General features: G+C 36.2%; 1 protein-coding gene across 2 annotated transcripts in view; it reads left to right on the top strand.

The window, feature by feature from the left end:
• Positions 1-18,524, top strand: part of KIF6 (kinesin family member 6) — a 369,189-nt gene that overhangs the window by 110,603 nt on the left and 240,062 nt on the right. Inside the window, exons 1-5 of one of the 2 annotated variants that reach the window (XM_025042753.1) lie at positions 4,021-6,593; positions 7,478-7,524; positions 9,108-9,251; positions 10,191-10,277; positions 16,346-16,449. In XM_025042753.1, the coding sequence (XP_024898521.1) occupies positions 7,501-7,524; positions 9,108-9,251; positions 10,191-10,277; positions 16,346-16,449 (359 nt within the window). In that variant the 5' untranslated portion in view covers positions 4,021-6,593; positions 7,478-7,500. Of the gene's footprint in view, positions 1-4,020; positions 6,594-7,477; positions 7,525-9,107; positions 9,252-10,190; positions 10,278-16,345; positions 16,450-18,524 lie in introns of those variants that run through there. The other variant, XM_006926847.3, reaches the window with a different exon arrangement.

An 18,524-nucleotide genomic window follows, 5' to 3' on the forward strand; every position in this document is an offset into this window, starting at 1 on the left:
TAAACACATGAACAGATGCTTATCATCGCTATTAGGGAAATGCAAATTAAAACCACAATGAGATTCTATCTCATACCTGTTAGAATAGCTATTATCAACAAGATAAGTAATAACAAATGTTGGAGAGGATGCAGAGAAAAAGGAACCCTCATACGCTGCTGGTGGGACTGCAAATTGGAACAGCCACTGTGGAAAACAGTATGGAGATTCCTCAAAAAACAGAATTGATCTACTATACGATCCAGCAATCCCTCTATTGGGTATTTACCCCCAAAGACTTGAAAGCCCATGTATTTTTCATCTGGCACTCTCCCAGCATTTTTGTTTTGTTTTGCTTATTTTCTTCTTTTATTGTGGTAAAATATACATAACATAAACTTTACTATTTTAATAATTTTTAAGTGTACAATTTAGTGGCATTAAGTATATTGACAATGTTGAACAACTCTTACCACCATCCGTTTCCAGAACTTTTTCATAATCCCAAACAGAAACTCTGTACCCATTAAACAATAACTCTCCATTTCCTTATACTCCTAGCCCCTGGTAACTTTTATTCTAATTTCTGTCTCTGAATTTGCCTATTCTAGATATTCTTATAAGTGGAATTATACAATATTTGTCTTTTTGTGTTGGTTTATTTTACTTAGTATAATGTTTTCAAGGTCTGTCCATGTTGTAGCATATATCCAAATTTCATTCTCTTTTAAGACTGAATAATATTCCAGCATATGTATATACCATATTTTGTTTATCTATTCATCCTTCAATGGACACAAGTTGTTTCCACCTTTTGACTATTGTGAATGATGCTTATATGAACATTGGTATAGCTACTAGCATTTTGTATATACCATCATTTAAATCTCACAACAGTCCTACACTACAGGTGTGAGTTGTTATCCTCATCATACAGATTTTTAAACTCAAGTCTTCCCAAGGCCTTCCCAAGATTACACAGCTAATGGTGAGATGAGGATTTGAACCTAGAATTAATTGGCTCCAAAGTTTAAGCTTTATTTCATTATGCTTGTTGTTTTTATTGTAGTATTAGCAGTAGGTATGAATATAGGTTATAAATGACCTCCTGTGGCCTACTTTTTCAGGCTAGTAGAATAGCTATGGGAACGTAATTTAGAGATGACCAGTATTTTTTCAGTTTCTGGTGACTTCATGACCCTGTGATGGTTCTCTTTACCTTAGTTTTCCCTCCCTACTCCTACCCCAAGCTTACTACAATCCACCCCAATATGTACTCTATTTTTATTTCTGAATTTGACTTCAAGGGCAGAGAAAGCTCATCTGGTTTAGCTAAATAAATCTTTCAGAAAAAAATCCTCATCTCTAAAACGAGTGAATTAAATGAGATAATTTTTCAAATTCCTTTCGGCTCTGTGTGTACAAGTGCTGTGACTTGAATGTTAAAGATGGCAACTACTTACAAATTCTTTAAGAAAAAGAGAAACATGATCAAAAACTGGAGTGGAGAAATACAGAATATATTGGCAAGGCAGAAGAACTTGTTAATGAATGTTGGAGACTGAAAGATTTGAAGGAAAAATCTTTTTTTTTAACTGCCTTTTTGAGACCAATGTTGTCTTGGTGTTAAATACTTTGTAATGGTCAAGTTGAGTGAAAATGCAGATTGAGAGAAAACCTAAGGGAGTTCTATCTAAACAAGATGCAAACAATTAGGCTCTGACCAGATGAATCTCAGTAATGCGGTACCCAGAGATTAAGGCCTGTGTGGCATTTGGATCATTTTAATGTTTCTGACAAGAGTCAGCATTCCTCAGCTCTCGCTTGCTCAAATATTACGCATTACTTATACTTGACAGAGCTTTTTACTTAATAGGACACTTATAAAACATTGTTATGAAAACATAATGAACTCTATTCAAAGTGCCGTATTTCAAAGAAATTATATCTACTTGTTTCAGATGGTAGCACTATTTTAATTCCCATTATGTTCATCAGTTCATACAAAATTATATTCATCAGTTGAAACAGAATTTCTACCAGTTGTAATCACTCAAGAGAAATGTTCTGCCGCTAATCCTTTCTTTTTCTTTGTTCTACACAACCTTTGCAAGCTGCTACTTGTCATTAAAAATCTCTCTCTTCAGATATCTTCTCTTCAAAATTCTTGTAACATCAGCCTCATGTGAGTAGTATTGGTGGCTATGTGGCATTTGATTTTCATATAACTAATTTATTTGTTTAACAAATATTTATAAAGAACAATAATGTGCTGTGGATAGCATTTGGCACTGAAACCTAGTGGTGAACAAAATAGAAACAGTCCTTGCCCCAAAGGTCTCATGGTCCAGTGTAGGGAGACATACATTGAATAAGTAGTAATGTATGTGGCTGTAATCCAGGTGAGAGCTATGCAAAGGAAGTCCAACGGGTGAGGAGAGCTTGTAATGGTGGACTTTGAGAAGGAGAAAGTTAATGAAGCTTCTCTCAGGGCTGATATTAAGCAGAGAACTGAAGATGAGTAGGAGTGAGCCAGGAAAGAATGGGGTTAGAGCATGTCATTCAGTAGGAACTGGGAGCCTGTAGCCCTTAGCTTCAGTCTAGGGGGATCGATTCACCCAGGGTCACAGAGACATGCATATGTCATTGACCTCTGGCTCTCTGAACATAATTTATCTGTTTCTTATTCACCTACTGCATCACTCCAATTGGTAACTATTTACACTGATATACAAGTATCTTCAAGGAGAGTATAGCATAAGATAATGGAGAGAGGAGGAAGAGAAGATTAACGTGAGAAGAAAGAAGAACATAAATATGGTAAACTACAGTATGTGGACATGGATACGTGGGGCTGAGTAAATCAAGAAGTCGCTGCTAGAGAGAAAGTGTGTGGGTAGTAGAGAAATTTTGGAATTTTTACACAGAAAGAGATAAGAGAGAACCAAAGAGTATATAGGAATGAGAATAATAAAAAGAGCAGGCAGATACTGTTTAATGAAATAACAGAATTTCAAGACTTTTCAAGACTTTTATAATGAAATTTTTTTATGTAGTGCTTTATTATGTGTCTAATGAGACTGGAAGTATAACGCAAATTAGTTTAGTTAGCTTCATTCATTTATCCATTCAACGAATTGTGATTGAGTGCCCAAATTATGTTAGGCAATGGGGATAAATGTATGACTGAGAAATAGTCTGTGCTGTCATGTTATCCAGTGAAAGAGCAAATCATATAAGCAAATTTTCGCAATACAGTAAGATAAATGGTGTAATAGAAATTTATATAAGTGTCAGTAATTAATTACATCCTCTCTGTCTCAGTTGCACTGTTTAAAATGGAGGTGGACTAGATAATGACCAGTTTGGTAACTTTTCTTACATTAATTAGCTCACACTGCTCCTAGAAATCCCATGCAAAATTGTAACTGCACTTCTGGCAATAATTGTGAGACCTTCCACCTGCTCACAGGGCAGATTTTCTGAGTTGAATGCACCTTACTGTGCTCTCAAGTAAATAACTTTCTGTTTGCCAGAGTATTGTTGGTTTTGGAGTTCTCCTTGTGTATGCAGTACTTTTTCCAAAAAGTCTCTTCAAAAACATTTTAAACCACAATAACAGGGTACATCTCGGCCATAGAAATTGAGTCCATGGGGGAAAAAAAGAGGACCGTGCATAGTTGTTCTAACCATAAGCCTCCCAATTGCTCCTGGTGTGACCCACGGTCTCCATCAGCCCAAATACTGGGTGAGAAACCACTGAGAATGGGGAGTGTTTGCTATTTACCTCTACAGAAATCGGAATCGGTGTCACTTCAGCCAGTTATCCAACATGAGTGAGACTTCTAGAGTTTCAGTTTCCATTTGGCTTTCCACTGAATATGTTGTGCTCAGAAGAAAATCTAATGGTGCCAATGCCAGTTGTAACCATTCCAAATCTTTTCAGTTTTCAAGGGATAATTTTACATGCACTTCTGAGCTCTTAAAATCTCTTTAGTTCATTCAATAGTAAATTAAATTATTAATTTTAGACACGGTTTCTAAGTACGTAGAGATATTAAGTATAATATGAGATTTCTCTCTTTGTCAGTTGAGGAATGCCTTCAGGAACATGTTATTGTATTTATACATGAAAACCAAAATGGAAGTAAATGTTTAGAAAAAAAACCCAGGTTGTATGACCATCTCCTAACCCTGTTCCATTTAGATCACATGGTTCCTACTCAGTTTAGAACGCCCACAGCAGCCCCACAAAGAATAATCTTCCTCTGCCTCTTCCCAGATACTGGCCATTTCTGGGTCACTATGAAGGTCTGTATCTGCTTCAAGAGATCTGAGCTTATTATGGTATTCCTAAGCTCTTTAGCACTGAGAAGATACCTGTTCAGGGTCTTCTTTTAAAGAAATGGCCTAGGACTGGTCTCTGTGGCCAAAACAAGTCTCCAAAGGGATCATAAAGAACATAGCCTGAAGACCCCTCTACAACACTCAGTGCTTTTTGTTTTACTAAGAACTATTCCAGAAATGATTTATATTGATCTCTAAATAGAGATCCTTTTTTTGAGATTGACAGGCATTCTCATCCCACTTTTCTGTGTGGAGATTTTATAGGTAAAGAAAATAAGGCTAAGAAATTTAAGAGATTTGCCTAAGATTGCACAAGTGGAAAAGCTAGATTCTGACTCTATGTCCTGCATTCTTTCCTTTCTTCTAAACTGGCTTCATTTTCTCCATTTGTAAAGACTGTTTGTTCAATTTGTAATCTCATTTTTAATTTTATTTCTTTCCTCTCACAGTTTTAGAACTTTTTCTGGAAAAGACATTGGGATTGCGTGTACCCCATTCATTCCAGGTGGTAGCAGACAGGAGTGTATCCCAGCTCCAGGAGTAGAACCTGACTGTTCTAAGCCAATTGGAGCCTGTCTTTCTGGGTACAGTGATTGGCTCATGGATGGGCCCATGACCCAAGTTGGTCTCTAGAGAAGCTCAGGACTTTTGTTTAATGACTAAAGAAGAAAGGCCCTCTCGTACCTGTTATAAATAAAGAAGTTTGTAACATGAGAGCATTTGGCAGCCATCCTATGGCCATGAAGAGAGGCAGACTTCTACCACATGGAAGATAGACTTGAGATATGGGCATAAACTAAGTCTTTGGTGGTAGCATTGACTTTCTGGGTCATTCTAACCAAAAGCCTTTCCTATTATAGTTACATGAGCCAATAAATTTCCCCTATGATTAAAACCAGTTTAGGTTATCTTTTCTGTTACTGCAAACAAAAGCAAGTTAACTAACACATCACGTAATTTAACATCAACAGTAAGTTTAATAAGCATATTCTGTTTTATGTTATCTAAGTTGTCAGTAAAGCTGTTGAAGAGATAGCAACATTGTTTCCTAGAACAGGGGAAAATATAATGACATTTGTTTTATAAAAGAACTTCAAAGTACGTAGAACATTGTGAGATATTTAACTGATGATTCATAGACAATAATGCCACACTCTCTGCACACCTGTCAGACCAACCCCTATTTGGTCTGGTACTTGGTATTTGGGCCTACCTTGCCTCTTTCAAATATTTTATTGTCCTCCTGGCTCTTAGGGTCTGGATCTCTGCTCAGCTCCCTATGCTACCACCTTGCCACTCAGACTTGGGTCTGCCATAGTCCCCAGTTCATTTTCAATTACACCGAAACTTAGTTCTCTCAAATCTCATTCCATACTAATGACCAGCACACTGCCTTCTCAGGTGAAACTAATTAAGCTACTCATGCATCTGTTCGGATTCACTTAACAAAAATGTGTTGACCATGTGTTGTATTTGTCAAATTTCTTAGTTGCAAACTGGAAAAATCTACTCTAGCTAATTTAAGCAGCATAGAATTTATTAAATGTAAAGAATCTCAAGAAAATTTAGAAAACTGGGCATAGATACTACCCAGGTGGCAACGAGCAACCAGGAGATGCATCTAACCACACCACTAAACTGCTCTGCAAAACACTACTATTATCCCCACTTGGTATTTAGGACATTAAGTCCTAGATTCCAGAACCTTCCTTGCAGCTGTCTCAGAAGAACCAGATGCCTCTGTTACCATACTCTTCTAAAAATCTGATCTTCCTCATAGCCATCACCTCTCCTTACTTACCTTCAAATCTTACATAGGAGTGTCATCTGCTTGAGAGAGCTAGGTCTCATGCAAAATGTGAGTTGTAAGAGAGACTAGGAAATGTAGTTTTATAGGAAATAAAACTAGAATGGGGATTGTCATGAGAGCTGAGGGAGATGATTTAGTTTCTGCCACACGTACTGGCTGCTGGGCACTGTTCTAGACAGTGGGAGGTGGTGGAAGCTGGGGAGGAAAGAATAAGAGAAACAAAGACCCTAGCCTTGTGGAGAGAAAGTCTGGTGGGGAAGCAGATAACTAACAACTAAATAAATAAAATTTCAGTTAGTGATAAGTACCAGAAGAAAAAGAAAATGGAGTAACAGCCTGAAGATAAGTGTGTAACCTTTGATAGCGGTTTCAGAGAAAGCCCTTGTGAAGAAGTAAAATATGAGCAAAGACTCGAATGATGAGAAGCTGTATGAAAATCTTGGCAAGAGCATTCCAGGTAAAAGGAACAATAAATTCAAAGGATATGATATGGGGGTAAGCTTGGTATGGTGGAGCAACGACGGGGCAGATATGAGCAATCAATGCACAACAAGAGATGAGGTCAGATAGGTAGACAGGGACCAGATCACACAAGAGTTAGGTCATTATGCTAGGTGTATTGGGAAGGTTGTAAGCAAGGCAGTGACTTGATGTAACTTACATCTTAAAAAAATTGGCTGCTATGTAGAAAGTCAACCTTGAAAGGGCAAAAAGAGTAGCAAGGAGACTGATTCAAAGACTTGTCCAAGGAAATGATGATGGAGGCTTGAACTGGACTGGTGGCAGAGAAGTGGGGAAAAGTGGTCCAATTCTGGCTATGTTTTGTAGTTAAACCTAATACAAATTGCTCAGGATTGAATGTTGGAGGTGAAGGAAAATAAAGAATGATGCCTAGGATTTTTGACTGAGTCAGTAGTGAATGGTGGTGCCATTAATCTAACCAATGTATGGTATACTTGAAACTAATTTAAATAAATAAATTTTAAAAAAATAAATAATAATGGGTAAAGTCTGAAGGTAGAGGGAAGAGAAAGTCAAGAATAAACACCCAAGTGGTGATGTGGAGTTGTCACAAGGATAGTAGCTCAGGTAAGAAGTTGATAATATAAACTGGGGAGACATCAGGATATAGATATATTTAAAGCTAGGAGACTGGGTGAGATTACATAGCGAGAGAGTGTAGATAAGAAAGAGAAAAAGATCAAGGACTGTGCCCTGTAGCTCTCTAATATTTATAATTTAGGAAAAAGAAAATGAAGTATTCATTAACTGGTTTTTAAAGAAAGATGAAAATGAGGAAAGTGTGCATCCTAATTACCAAGTGAATAATGTTTTCTACAGGAGGTCATGAGTGCCTGTGTTGAATGCTTACTCCACTCGGAAATCAAGTAAGATGGCAATCGGTGTTTTTGTTTTAGTGGGGGTTGCTGATGACCTTGCAATGAGGCGTCTTAATTTAGTACTATAGTGGCCATGTAGGTTGGGAATGATCTAGGTGAGGGAGAGAAATGGTTTGGAAGAGAGAGGGGTTAATCGTAGGAGCAAAATAGGTGAGCGGGGAAGAAGGAGAGGATGGAGTGCAGGCCTTAGGAGCAGGACAGTAACAAGGGGGAGGGTAGAATGTTTATGGATCTAGTGATGGAGCATGAGATAGTTCTGATCAGACTGCTTACATCTAGTAAGAGGGTGTGTGGCCATCAGCTCAGATTGAAGGCAGAGAGAGGAGGCTGTCTAGAGTTTGAAACAAAAAGATAAGATATGAAGGCCTCATTTCTTAGAGTGGAAGAATGATTTCAAGAGAAATATCGTGAGATTTTTGGTTTATAGTAAAATCTGTGCTCAGGAATTTAAAGTGAGACCAGTAGTATAGTTGTGTACTTTTGCTCAGAACAGCCTTCAAAAACAATGCTCCCATCTTGTTTTGTAAATTGAAGGAACAGAAGTTCTAACGATGGGAATTACACACCTGAGAGTACAGAAGACTAGAACAATGGCATGTGTTGGCAGTATTGTCAAGAGCAGGACCTTGTGATGCCCTGAAGTCACATATGTGGGTGACTTAATCCTGATGATTTGCAATGGGCATCCTGGCACTGGATTCCTCTTCCCAGGAAACCCTGGACCCCTGGCAGCTTTCTTTGGAAATATCTCTTGATATTTTTCTTGAAATCATTCTTCCACTCTCAGAAACGAAGGCTTCACAGTAGTCTTTTCATTCATCTACCATCGGTCCATCAAGTACCTTCCTGTTAAGTACCTAAATCACTCAGGAGTAAGATGAGCAAAACTTAGTTGAACCAACATAAACTTCCCGTATCACTTACATGATAGCAAACATGTAGATAGCACTTATTATAGGCTAGGTACTACTCAAAATAATTTGCACATTTTAACTCTTTTAATCTTCCCAACGACCTATCAGTTAGGTACTATTTTTTCCTATTCTACAAATGAGGAGACTGAGACAAAAATGTTGAGTGACATGCCCCTCATAATTTAGACCTGCACAAGCTGGCACCAAAATGTGATTTTTTTACGACTCACCTCTACTGTCTCTTGTTCTTATCTGCTTTCTTTTTTTTTTTTTTTCTTGAAGATGAAATATACAGACCAATTTTGGTAGGATTTTTAAAATCTGTCATGATTTCCTCTTGAGTCTTTGTATGAATTTCCCAACAGCTGATAACAGAATACTAATGTAGTCTGTTATACCAATTTTATACAAGTTATATCATCTGTCCAAAAATCACAGGGTTTATTATGGTATTTTTTTGCTACATTTTCTTCATTCCATCTCTACCTTTACTGTACTGAATATTGTTAAGATATTTATTCTGAGTCCAAGTTTTGGGTGTCACCCTGCATTTAATTAATATTTCCTTTTGTATTATTATTGCAGCTGAAACTCAGTTGTTTGTCATATGTGCATTTTCTGCTAATCTAATGCCATTATTTCTCTACCTTACCACAGGTTATCATTGCCCTTTCAGAAAAACACCGTTTACACATTCCATATAGAAACTCCATGATGACTAGTGTCCTAAGAGACAGTTTGGGTGGGAACTGCATGACGACCATGATTGCAACACTCTCTTTAGAGAAAAGAAACATTGACGTATGTTGTTTCTTCTTTTTGGAGCTCTCACTTTTGAGTTTTTATTGCTAGTTTGTAGGGTGGAGTTGAGGATCCTGGGTGGGTTTCCATCTTTTCAGCTGGAGGAGGGAATGCCTTCAGGGGTAAGTACCCTACAGATTCCACAGCTTTGGGTTATTTGCCAGCATTGTAATTACACCATTTGAGAACTGGCTTCACACAGCACAAGATGATTTTAAGAAGTCTCATACACAAATTTCAGAAGTCTTGCTGATGGGTTAGTTACTTTGACCAGAGACATGAGAAAGGAAACCCATCAGCTTCTGCTCTGTTTTGCTCATGATGACTAAGATACATTGGAGACATCACCAAGATATGTCCCTAGACATGTCACTGGGCACAATACCCAGGATGCTTTGGCAGGGCCTGGCTGACAAATGGCTTTCCCGCATTGCTTTAGAGCCAGATGATGTTTCATACATTTCAGTTTAATGTTTAGAATCCAGACTTTATCCCAAAGAAGGAAACAAGAAGCAACAGAGTACCTCTCCAAATAAGGCCAAGCCCCAATTGCACTGTAAAATTCCTCTAAATCTTCTCTTTTTGGCCTATTACAAATATTTATTTTGTAGTCTTCCATGTTCATGGATTATGGTACCTGCTCTGATTATGATTTGTATATATGGTCCTGCTTTAACAGATGAGTAGTTGAGAAATACATACCAGTTGCCACTTAGGACCTCAGGATCCTCCCCAACACACTCTTTTGGCATTGGTCATTTTATTAAGTCTAAACAAAAATTTAATTAAAACTAATGTTCTAATGCAAAGCTCTCTAATTTGGAGGCATGTTTCCTCATTGCATTTATTACACACCACTCTTTAGATGTGCATCCTTTTTCCTGTGAGCAAAAATTAATCTATGCCATAACATTTTAAGGAGTTATTTTGCTTTCTTAGGAGTCTATATCCACCTGCAGATTTGCACAACGAGTGGCTCTCATAAAGAATGAAGCTGTTCTTAATGAAGAAATTGATCCCAGATTGGTAAGTAACTTTTGTTTAGGCTTTTAAAAAAATCAAAGTACTATATCAAAGATTACCTAAACTCGGGGGGCACTTACTCCCCCAACGAGGCAACGTTCTAAGTACTGGAAACATACTGACTCATTTGATTCTCTTAACCTTATCAGTCAATGCCATCTCTATCTCCACTTTACAGATAACAAAACCAAGGCACACAGATGTTAAATAACTTGCTCAGAGACACAATGCTAATAAGTAGCAGAGCCAGGATTCAGACAGTTAGTCTGATTCAAGAGTCTGTGCTCTCACCTTCAGACCCCATTACTCCACTGTGAGTGCTGAGAACATATACGATGAAGTCATACACAGTTATATTTATATAGTAGCCTTTCAAAAAACATGTTTAACGTTCCAGAGACAATAACAATAGACCATCTTTTATAAAAGCCTATCGAGAAAAAGTGCTGATGGTTTTTAAACACAACCATATTTTGCATAACTGTTCTGTTGCTTATTCTAGAGATTTTTAAAACTTAATGATTTAATTTATGGAAAAATGACCAAGCCTCTAGTTTTACAGCAATGAATTCTGCTTTATCAAAGTGCTTTTTTTAAGGGAAAATATTTGCAGGTTACATGATTCAGCTGCTCATTATAAGCAGATATTTTCTCTTTCCTCCATCTTGTTACTGTTTTAGAAATTGAAATGCAACTTATACCAGCACTGAAAATGTTGAACTAAAAATTTTCAATTTCGTAGCCCTCCAATTAAGATTATACTACTTTGCAAACCACTAAGCTTTCTTTTTAAAATTTTCTCAATAATAATCTGGTGTAAGCTTAGTAGTATCCATTATTTAAAAAAAAAAAAAAAAAAAAAAAAAAAAAAAAAAAAAAAAAAAAAAAAGTGAAATCTTACTAACAGTGCTTTATTTACAAATTTCTCAAATTCCAAAAGAAAAATCTCAAATTCATTGTTATGCGTATTAACTACTTCCTATTGATTGTTTGCCCTTCCTCCCCTGAAATCATTCCATAGAAGAGTAGAGAAGAAAGAGGAAAAAAGAATAATGGAGCTATCTGTTTTATCCTGCTCACCTTGGGGAGCTTGAGCTCCCCCGATGGAATTCTCTTCAGGAGAAACCAATGGGTGAGGCAGGATCTATTTTGAGTACAGGCCCTGGTCAGATATAGCATCACACAGTGCCCCACTGAGAAGGAGACAACTCAAAGGCATGAGTCAAGTGGAACTGAACTCCTGGGATGAATTCTTCTGTTTTCTCTGCCTTGTCGGCAGCCCTGCAGCATTACCGTGCACAATGAGAAAGACAGCGATGGGGTTATTAGCCTGAAGACAAAAATTAGTTTACAATTGAAGGAAAATAAACATATAAGACAATGGAAGTTTTTTCTTTAAATTTGGCTAGAGAGACTTTTCTTTGAAGCAACTTAAGGAATTTGAAGAAAGGTAAACATTATCATGTGTTTGATGTAGGTCTGAAAGAGATTTAAAGAAAGGAGAAATCAGGAGTCAAAAAGCTAATAGCTGATAATTGAACAAATGTTGAGGTCTTCCTGGTGCAAAATAATCTGGTAATTGACAAGTGCTGTTTCCTGGTCTCTTTTAATTGCTTCTAAAAACTGACATGCCTGTGCATTATTTTATGTACAGAGCTTTTCTGAAGTACAAGTGACAACTAAAAATTTATTCTCTAAATCGCTCAAAATACAACCTGTATGGGATTTCCTATATCTTACTCTCAAACTTTAATGGCAAATGTGGACCAGCTCTGTAAGATCAGGACCAGCAAAGTTTGACCTGTTTTCTTTACAAGCATTAGTGCCTCAGAGAGACAAAATAATAAAAGAACTGTGAACAGGCCAGAGTCTGTGGTGACAGGACATGGGGCAGAATCTTCTAAGGATGTCCCTCATTCCAAAATACCTGCAGAAATTTGATGGGAAGTGTGACTCTAATAATTTCAAAATCATTAAAAGTTCGCTTTTTTGAGACTTTTATTCACTAAGGCAGAAGATAATTTGTTGGTAAGATTTGACTTTGAAAGCCTTAGTAGAAGTAGAAAATATGGCATCAATGTTAGTTTAGTAGAGAAAGGGAACCAATGAATGACTCACATAGTTCCCATCTAAGGATTTTCATTCTGGCAACATTCTAAGAAAGGAAGCAAACAACCAAAACCCACTCAATTCTGTGTATTTAAATGAAATTCTAGGAACATGGATATGTTCAAAGTATTCAGTATCATGTTCTTTGGAACTCCTGGCCCTGTTGATGTAGTACAGATAATATGAAACCCACCTATATAAAATTTAACAAGCCTCTTTTGAAATATATGTCTGAGGCCTTAGGAAGTAAAGGAATTCTCGAGAGCCCAGAAAAGAAGCTGAGGCTGCATTTGCCATGGAGTGGAAGGGTGAAGGGGATTTTCATAAAGGCATAGAAGCCAAAGCCCTTGGAAGATGGCTGATGGATCTAAGACATCTCTCCCATCCCCAATATAAAACCAGTATAAAGGTGAACCTGTAAGGAAAAAATCTTTTTGCCGGCTTAGGGAGATGCTAGGGATGCTTTCTTGCCTTAACCCAGACCCTAGGTAGAACAAAATATGGTTTCTCTGAAAATTTGAAATCCTAAGGCGTTGCTTCACATGAGTTTGAAGTTCAAATTTACACCACTCCCTTGGTCTGGTAACCTCCAAACCAAGAATTTAGAATGAACAATAAGATAAATCCAAAAGTGTAAAAAGACAGAAATTAAAAAGTATAAAAATAAATAAAAACAGAAACCAAAGAGAAGATACAATGGAAAGAAACAACAAAACCTGAAGTTGACTTTTTATTGATTAATAAAATGAACAAATCTCTGGAAAGATTAATGAAGAAATAAAAAAAGGAAAGCACAAATTTATACAAGAATATTTGGAATGAAAGAAGGACTTAACTATAGGTATGGTAAATAAAATAATAAAAAAATACTTTGAATGACTTTATGGTATAAACTTGAAAACTTAAACAAAATGGACAATTTCCTAGAAAAACAATGCTGAAACTAAAACAAGAAGTTTAAAAACATGAATAAATCTACAACTAATAAATAAATTGATTCAACAATACCAAATCTACCAAAAAGAGAGAAAAAGAGAAAGCGGGAGGAAGGGAGGAAGGACTAGACTTTATGGTATAAACTTGAAAACTTAAACAAAATGGACAATTTCCTAGAAAAACAATGCTGAAACTAAAACAAGAAGTTTAAAAACATGAATAAATCTACAACTAATAAATAAACTGATTCAACAATATCAAATCTACCAAAAAGAGAGAAAAAGAGAAAGCAGGAGGAAGGGAGGAAGGACTAGACTCATTTTTTTTTTTTTATGTTTACCAAATATCGAAGAATAAAATTGGACTCACCCTGCTAATTTTTATTTTAGGAACTTTGCATTATAATCATATGATCATTAAAATGATATGTGATATTGTGACCTAGTTAGGTTTATTTCTAGAATTTAAGGATAATCTATCATTAGAAAATATATGAATGTATAGTAAAGAAAAAAAAAATAGCCATGAGAAAAATAAACACCAAAGTTAGAGTAATGGTAATGGAAAATTCATTTACAGGAGATTCTACAGGAATGAGAGCTTCAAAAGAGCCTGTAATGTTTTATTTCTTGAGCTAAATAGTAGGTACATTGGTGTTCACTTAAGCTAAGCAGTGGGTACAAGGTGTTCTCATACCTTTTCATATGTGAGGTAGTTCATACTAAAAAAAAAAAACACATGAATTTAGGTGATTCATCATATTTACAGTTTTTAAAAAATTATTTGATCTTATCACTAGATGCATAAAAAGCACCTGATGACATTAAGCATTCACGCATATATATAGTTTGAAAAGACTCACCAAACTTTGACTATAAGTGAACATCCTTAAAGTAGTTAAGAGTATCAACCAAAAACTGCAGCCAACATTTTACAGGTAAAATGTTAGAGGGAATAAGACAAGAGTCTTAAGCATTGTACTTGAAAGTCCTAGCTAGAATAGAGACAGTGTTTTTTTAAAAATTAATAAGGATTTGAACAAAAAGAAAAACACCTGTCATTACTTGCAGATAATTTGATTGCTTAAAAGGAAGATTCAAGAGTATTTAATGATAAACAACCATACTAATTTTCAGAAAATTATATAGTACATAATCCATACATAAAATAAATTGCATCCCTATGCATCAAAATCCAACAATTAGAAAATGCAGTTTTACAAAACTTATATTTATAATAGCAACAAAAACTTTAAAATACTAGGAAAAATAATTAAAAACATGTAAGATATTTATAGAGAAAATTATAAACCTTTACTGAAAAGAATCAGTGGAAAGCCATACCATGTTTACAGATGTGATGATTCCACATCATTCGTTTGCTAAGTCTTGCCAAATTAACCCTTTAATCAAATTTATTTTCTGTTAAAATTTGAGGAGGGCCTTCAGTAGAATTTTACTAGCTAGGTCAAAAATTTACATGAAAGAGTAAATGACCAAGCATTGTCAAATATATTTTGAAAAAGAATAAGATTGAAGGGTCTTGTTCTATCTAGATGCCAAAATTTCTTAAGACATAGTAATTAAAACAATGTGGTATTGCCATACATATAGTCAAGTAGACAAATGTTTTTAACTTGTAACCCAGGAAAAGACACATTTATATATGTTATATAAGATAATTTAAATAGCAAAACTTGAATGGTTAACTATATAAAAAATAAATTAAAATTAGACCCATATCTCATACTTTACAAAATAAAATCAACTTAAATGTGAAAAGCAAGGATTTAAAACTCTTATAAGAACATATAGGAAAATATCCCTATGGCTTTAAGTAAAATAGATTTTCTTTAAGACATAAAAATACAATTTATGAGGGAAGAAGTTGATAATAAAATTGTATTGAAATTTAAAACTTTCATTTAACAAAAAGAACACCACAAAGTGAAAAACATGATATAGATTGGGAGAAAATATGTGCATTGTATAAAACTAATAAAAGGTTCACATCCAGAATATTAAAAAAGCCTACAAATGAAAAGGGAAAAGTAAAAACTCAGTTGAAACATGGACAAGAATGTGAATAAATAACTCACAGAAAAGGAGACCCAAAGAGCCAATATACATATACAAAGATGATCAACCTCTCTAATAATCATGAAAATGCAGATTAGAACTAAACGAGATACCATTTTATATCTACCAGATTGACAACATTAAAGTGTTTGTCAATACTGCACAGATAGTGACAAAAATGTGGGGAATCAAGAACTTATATATATAGCTGATGAGAATGTAAATTTATATAACTACTTTGAAGAGCAAATTAGCAATATATAATAAAAGGAAGATGTAATACTCTACACCCATGCAATTCTAAGTGCACACTATAGAGAAACTCTCATATATGTGCCCAGAGATTTATAATGTTCACAGAAACACTGTTTGCAACAGCAAAAGTAAAAATCCTCTTTCCATCAACAGGGGACATAGGTAAATGGTGATATATTCCCTTACTGAAATACTATATACCCATGAAAATTAATGAACTAGAGCCACATAAAGCAATATAAAAAATCTCAAAAGCATAATGTGAGAGAGAAAAAAGTTACAATTACAGGCAGTATGGTAATATTTACATAAAGTTTAAAGCATGCAAAATGATACCATACATTATTTACAGTTACATTTATACAAATGGAGTAAATGTATGAAAACATGCTGGGAAATGCTACCCAATAAATACCATTTAATGTTACCCCAGGAAAGACAGAAGGGGAACTGGAATAAGGGCTCTAGTTATATCAGTATTGTTTTATTTGTATTAAAAAACTCTAAACTATTTTAACAAAATGTTAAGGTTTAACAAGGCTGGGTGGTAGGTATGGGAGTTCCTTTGATATCATTCTCTATACATTTCTGTATCCTTAAAATTGTTCATAGTTTTAAAAGATGTACGTTCTCTGTCACCAAGTTCTCCTTAATGAGGAGTTGACATTTACTCTCTCGGCTTGCCGTTTATAGATGATTATACGCCTACAAAAGGAAATCCAGGAACTGAAGGATGAACTGGCCATTGTCACTGGGGAGCAGAAGACAGAGGCGCTCACAGAAGCAGAGCTCCTTCAGTAAGCCTGCAGAGTTTTTTTCTCTTTCTTTAACAGTGAAAGTTTGTGTTAACTTCTTTGTTGGCCCTAGTGTTATGAATTCACCTCAAAACAAAAAGGTCTCTTGGGACAGTCTGAAATTGCATTTAGGCGCCAGTTAAGAGTGGCAGCTTTCCATGAAATGCTGGATAAGGCTGGCAGTGTTTTTGTCGCCTCAGCTTTGAGAAAGTAAAGAACAGAGCGTATAGAGGATGGGAATGTCCTTCTCATGCCAGCTGAAGAAAAGGGATTGTATTAAAGTCATGCGATTTTAAAACATATACACCAAACACTCTTGAGCTGTGGATCTCAGACCTGAAAGGAATTCAAGAAACGTTCTTTGTATTAAACAGCATCTTGCTGCAAGCACCAATTTATTCCATGCCAAAATAAGCTCTCTCCTTTAATAAATAGATGGCCCATATATTATAGTTCAGATGCTCAAAATGGGAATGAAAGCAGGTATTCAGGGCTTTGCACAAGGGCGGCATGTTCAGAGCCTTCAGATGTGTAGCCATATGGCGTATCAGTGACACAATGTGGCTCTCATACTCTCTCTAATCTTGAGCCACAGTGGTGGGCTTTTTGCTACTTCTGTGCTGCCTGTTAAGCATTTGTGGAGCAATAATAATGCACTAGACTTAGAAGGCAGTGGTATTTTCTATTTCCAAATAAGAAATAGAGCTACACAAGATTTTTCTAAAGATATAGTGCCATTTCACCTAACCCTCTCTCAACAGAGAAAATGCTAAATAATAGAGATAATAAAAGTATTTTCTTTAAACTACTTCATGGCTGCCCTGGAGGTAGGTCTAAAGCTTGTGAAATTCAAGTAAGATTTCTGTTATACTCTAAGCTTTTGCTCCTCTGTATAGCATTTCTTAATTCTAGAACACTGTGTTTAATAATATGATAGACCCTTAAGGCTTTCCTTACAAAACTGCTTTGTGGCATAAATGCAGTTAACCTGAAATATATTGCCCAGATTCACATTTTAAAGAATTTCATGTCACTCCTTGAAATAACTTGGAATATCTTAGACATTGAAAAACTCAAGTTGAGAATTCTTTGCTACGATGCTCCCTTCCCCTCAAAGAAAGGAATTACCAAATATTAACTTTGAAGATGTCTCTTCAGAATTTTGATTTCCATGTCAAGGTCCAGCCAGGAAGATAAAATCATTCTAGGCCTTGCAACAAAAGGAATGTAATATACTAAATGTATGGCACAGGAGATAGTGTTGTGGAAATGATGCAGCACCCCAGAGATCAGGGACAGCAGGAGCTCCTACCCTTAGGACCAAAGGGACAATGGTAGAAGGTTGTGTCACCAAAGCCTAAGGCTGGAGCTGACCAGCAGGAGCTAGACCATGAGAATGCTGCCTGATGTAAGCTAGGGCCACTGAAGAGCCACAGGTGCTATGAGAGACATAATTCCTGCAGGGAGCCCTAGCTTCTTCTTCATCTCCCCTTCTAGTCTTCCCCTAGTGCCTCCCGTTGGCTGAACTTACCCAAAAGCCAGTTGTAAAAGGAGTCAGGGAATGTAGTTTCCCATGATGCAGAGTCAGAGAAGGGTAGAAATTGGATCTAAGAGCAAAAAGGGAAATGACCAGCATATCAAACAGTACAAGTGTTTTCTCTAATTTCTGTGTGCCATGCATATGGCTCAGGAGTGCACAGTTTAAGGGTAAAATTCTGAATGTGATGGTTGCAAGATGTCAGATTGAGTAAGTATATGTTGCAGGTTCCCTCCAGTGCACCAAATCGGGGGACTTGTAGAACAGATATGAAGAAACATTTGAATCTCTAGCCAAGAACAAGAACCCAAGAACAAGAAGTAAATTTCTCAAGGGACTAGAGAGTTCAAGGAATTCCTGCAAGACTGACAGGTGCGGCTGAGATGGGCAAGAGAAAGGATAGCCCAAGACACGAGCACAGTATCATCAAGTCTCCAAGTCCAGAAGTGGTGGCACTTGGAGGAGGAGAGAGCAGGAACAGCCAATGAGGGTTTGGTAGAGCTATTGTGGCGGGAGCAGTTTGTCCCATGAATTCTGCACA

This window comes from Pteropus alecto, unplaced genomic scaffold (genome assembly GCF_000325575.1).
Source record: "Pteropus alecto unplaced genomic scaffold, ASM32557v1 scaffold7, whole genome shotgun sequence".
Classification (NCBI taxonomy): domain Eukaryota; kingdom Metazoa; phylum Chordata; class Mammalia; order Chiroptera; family Pteropodidae; genus Pteropus; species Pteropus alecto.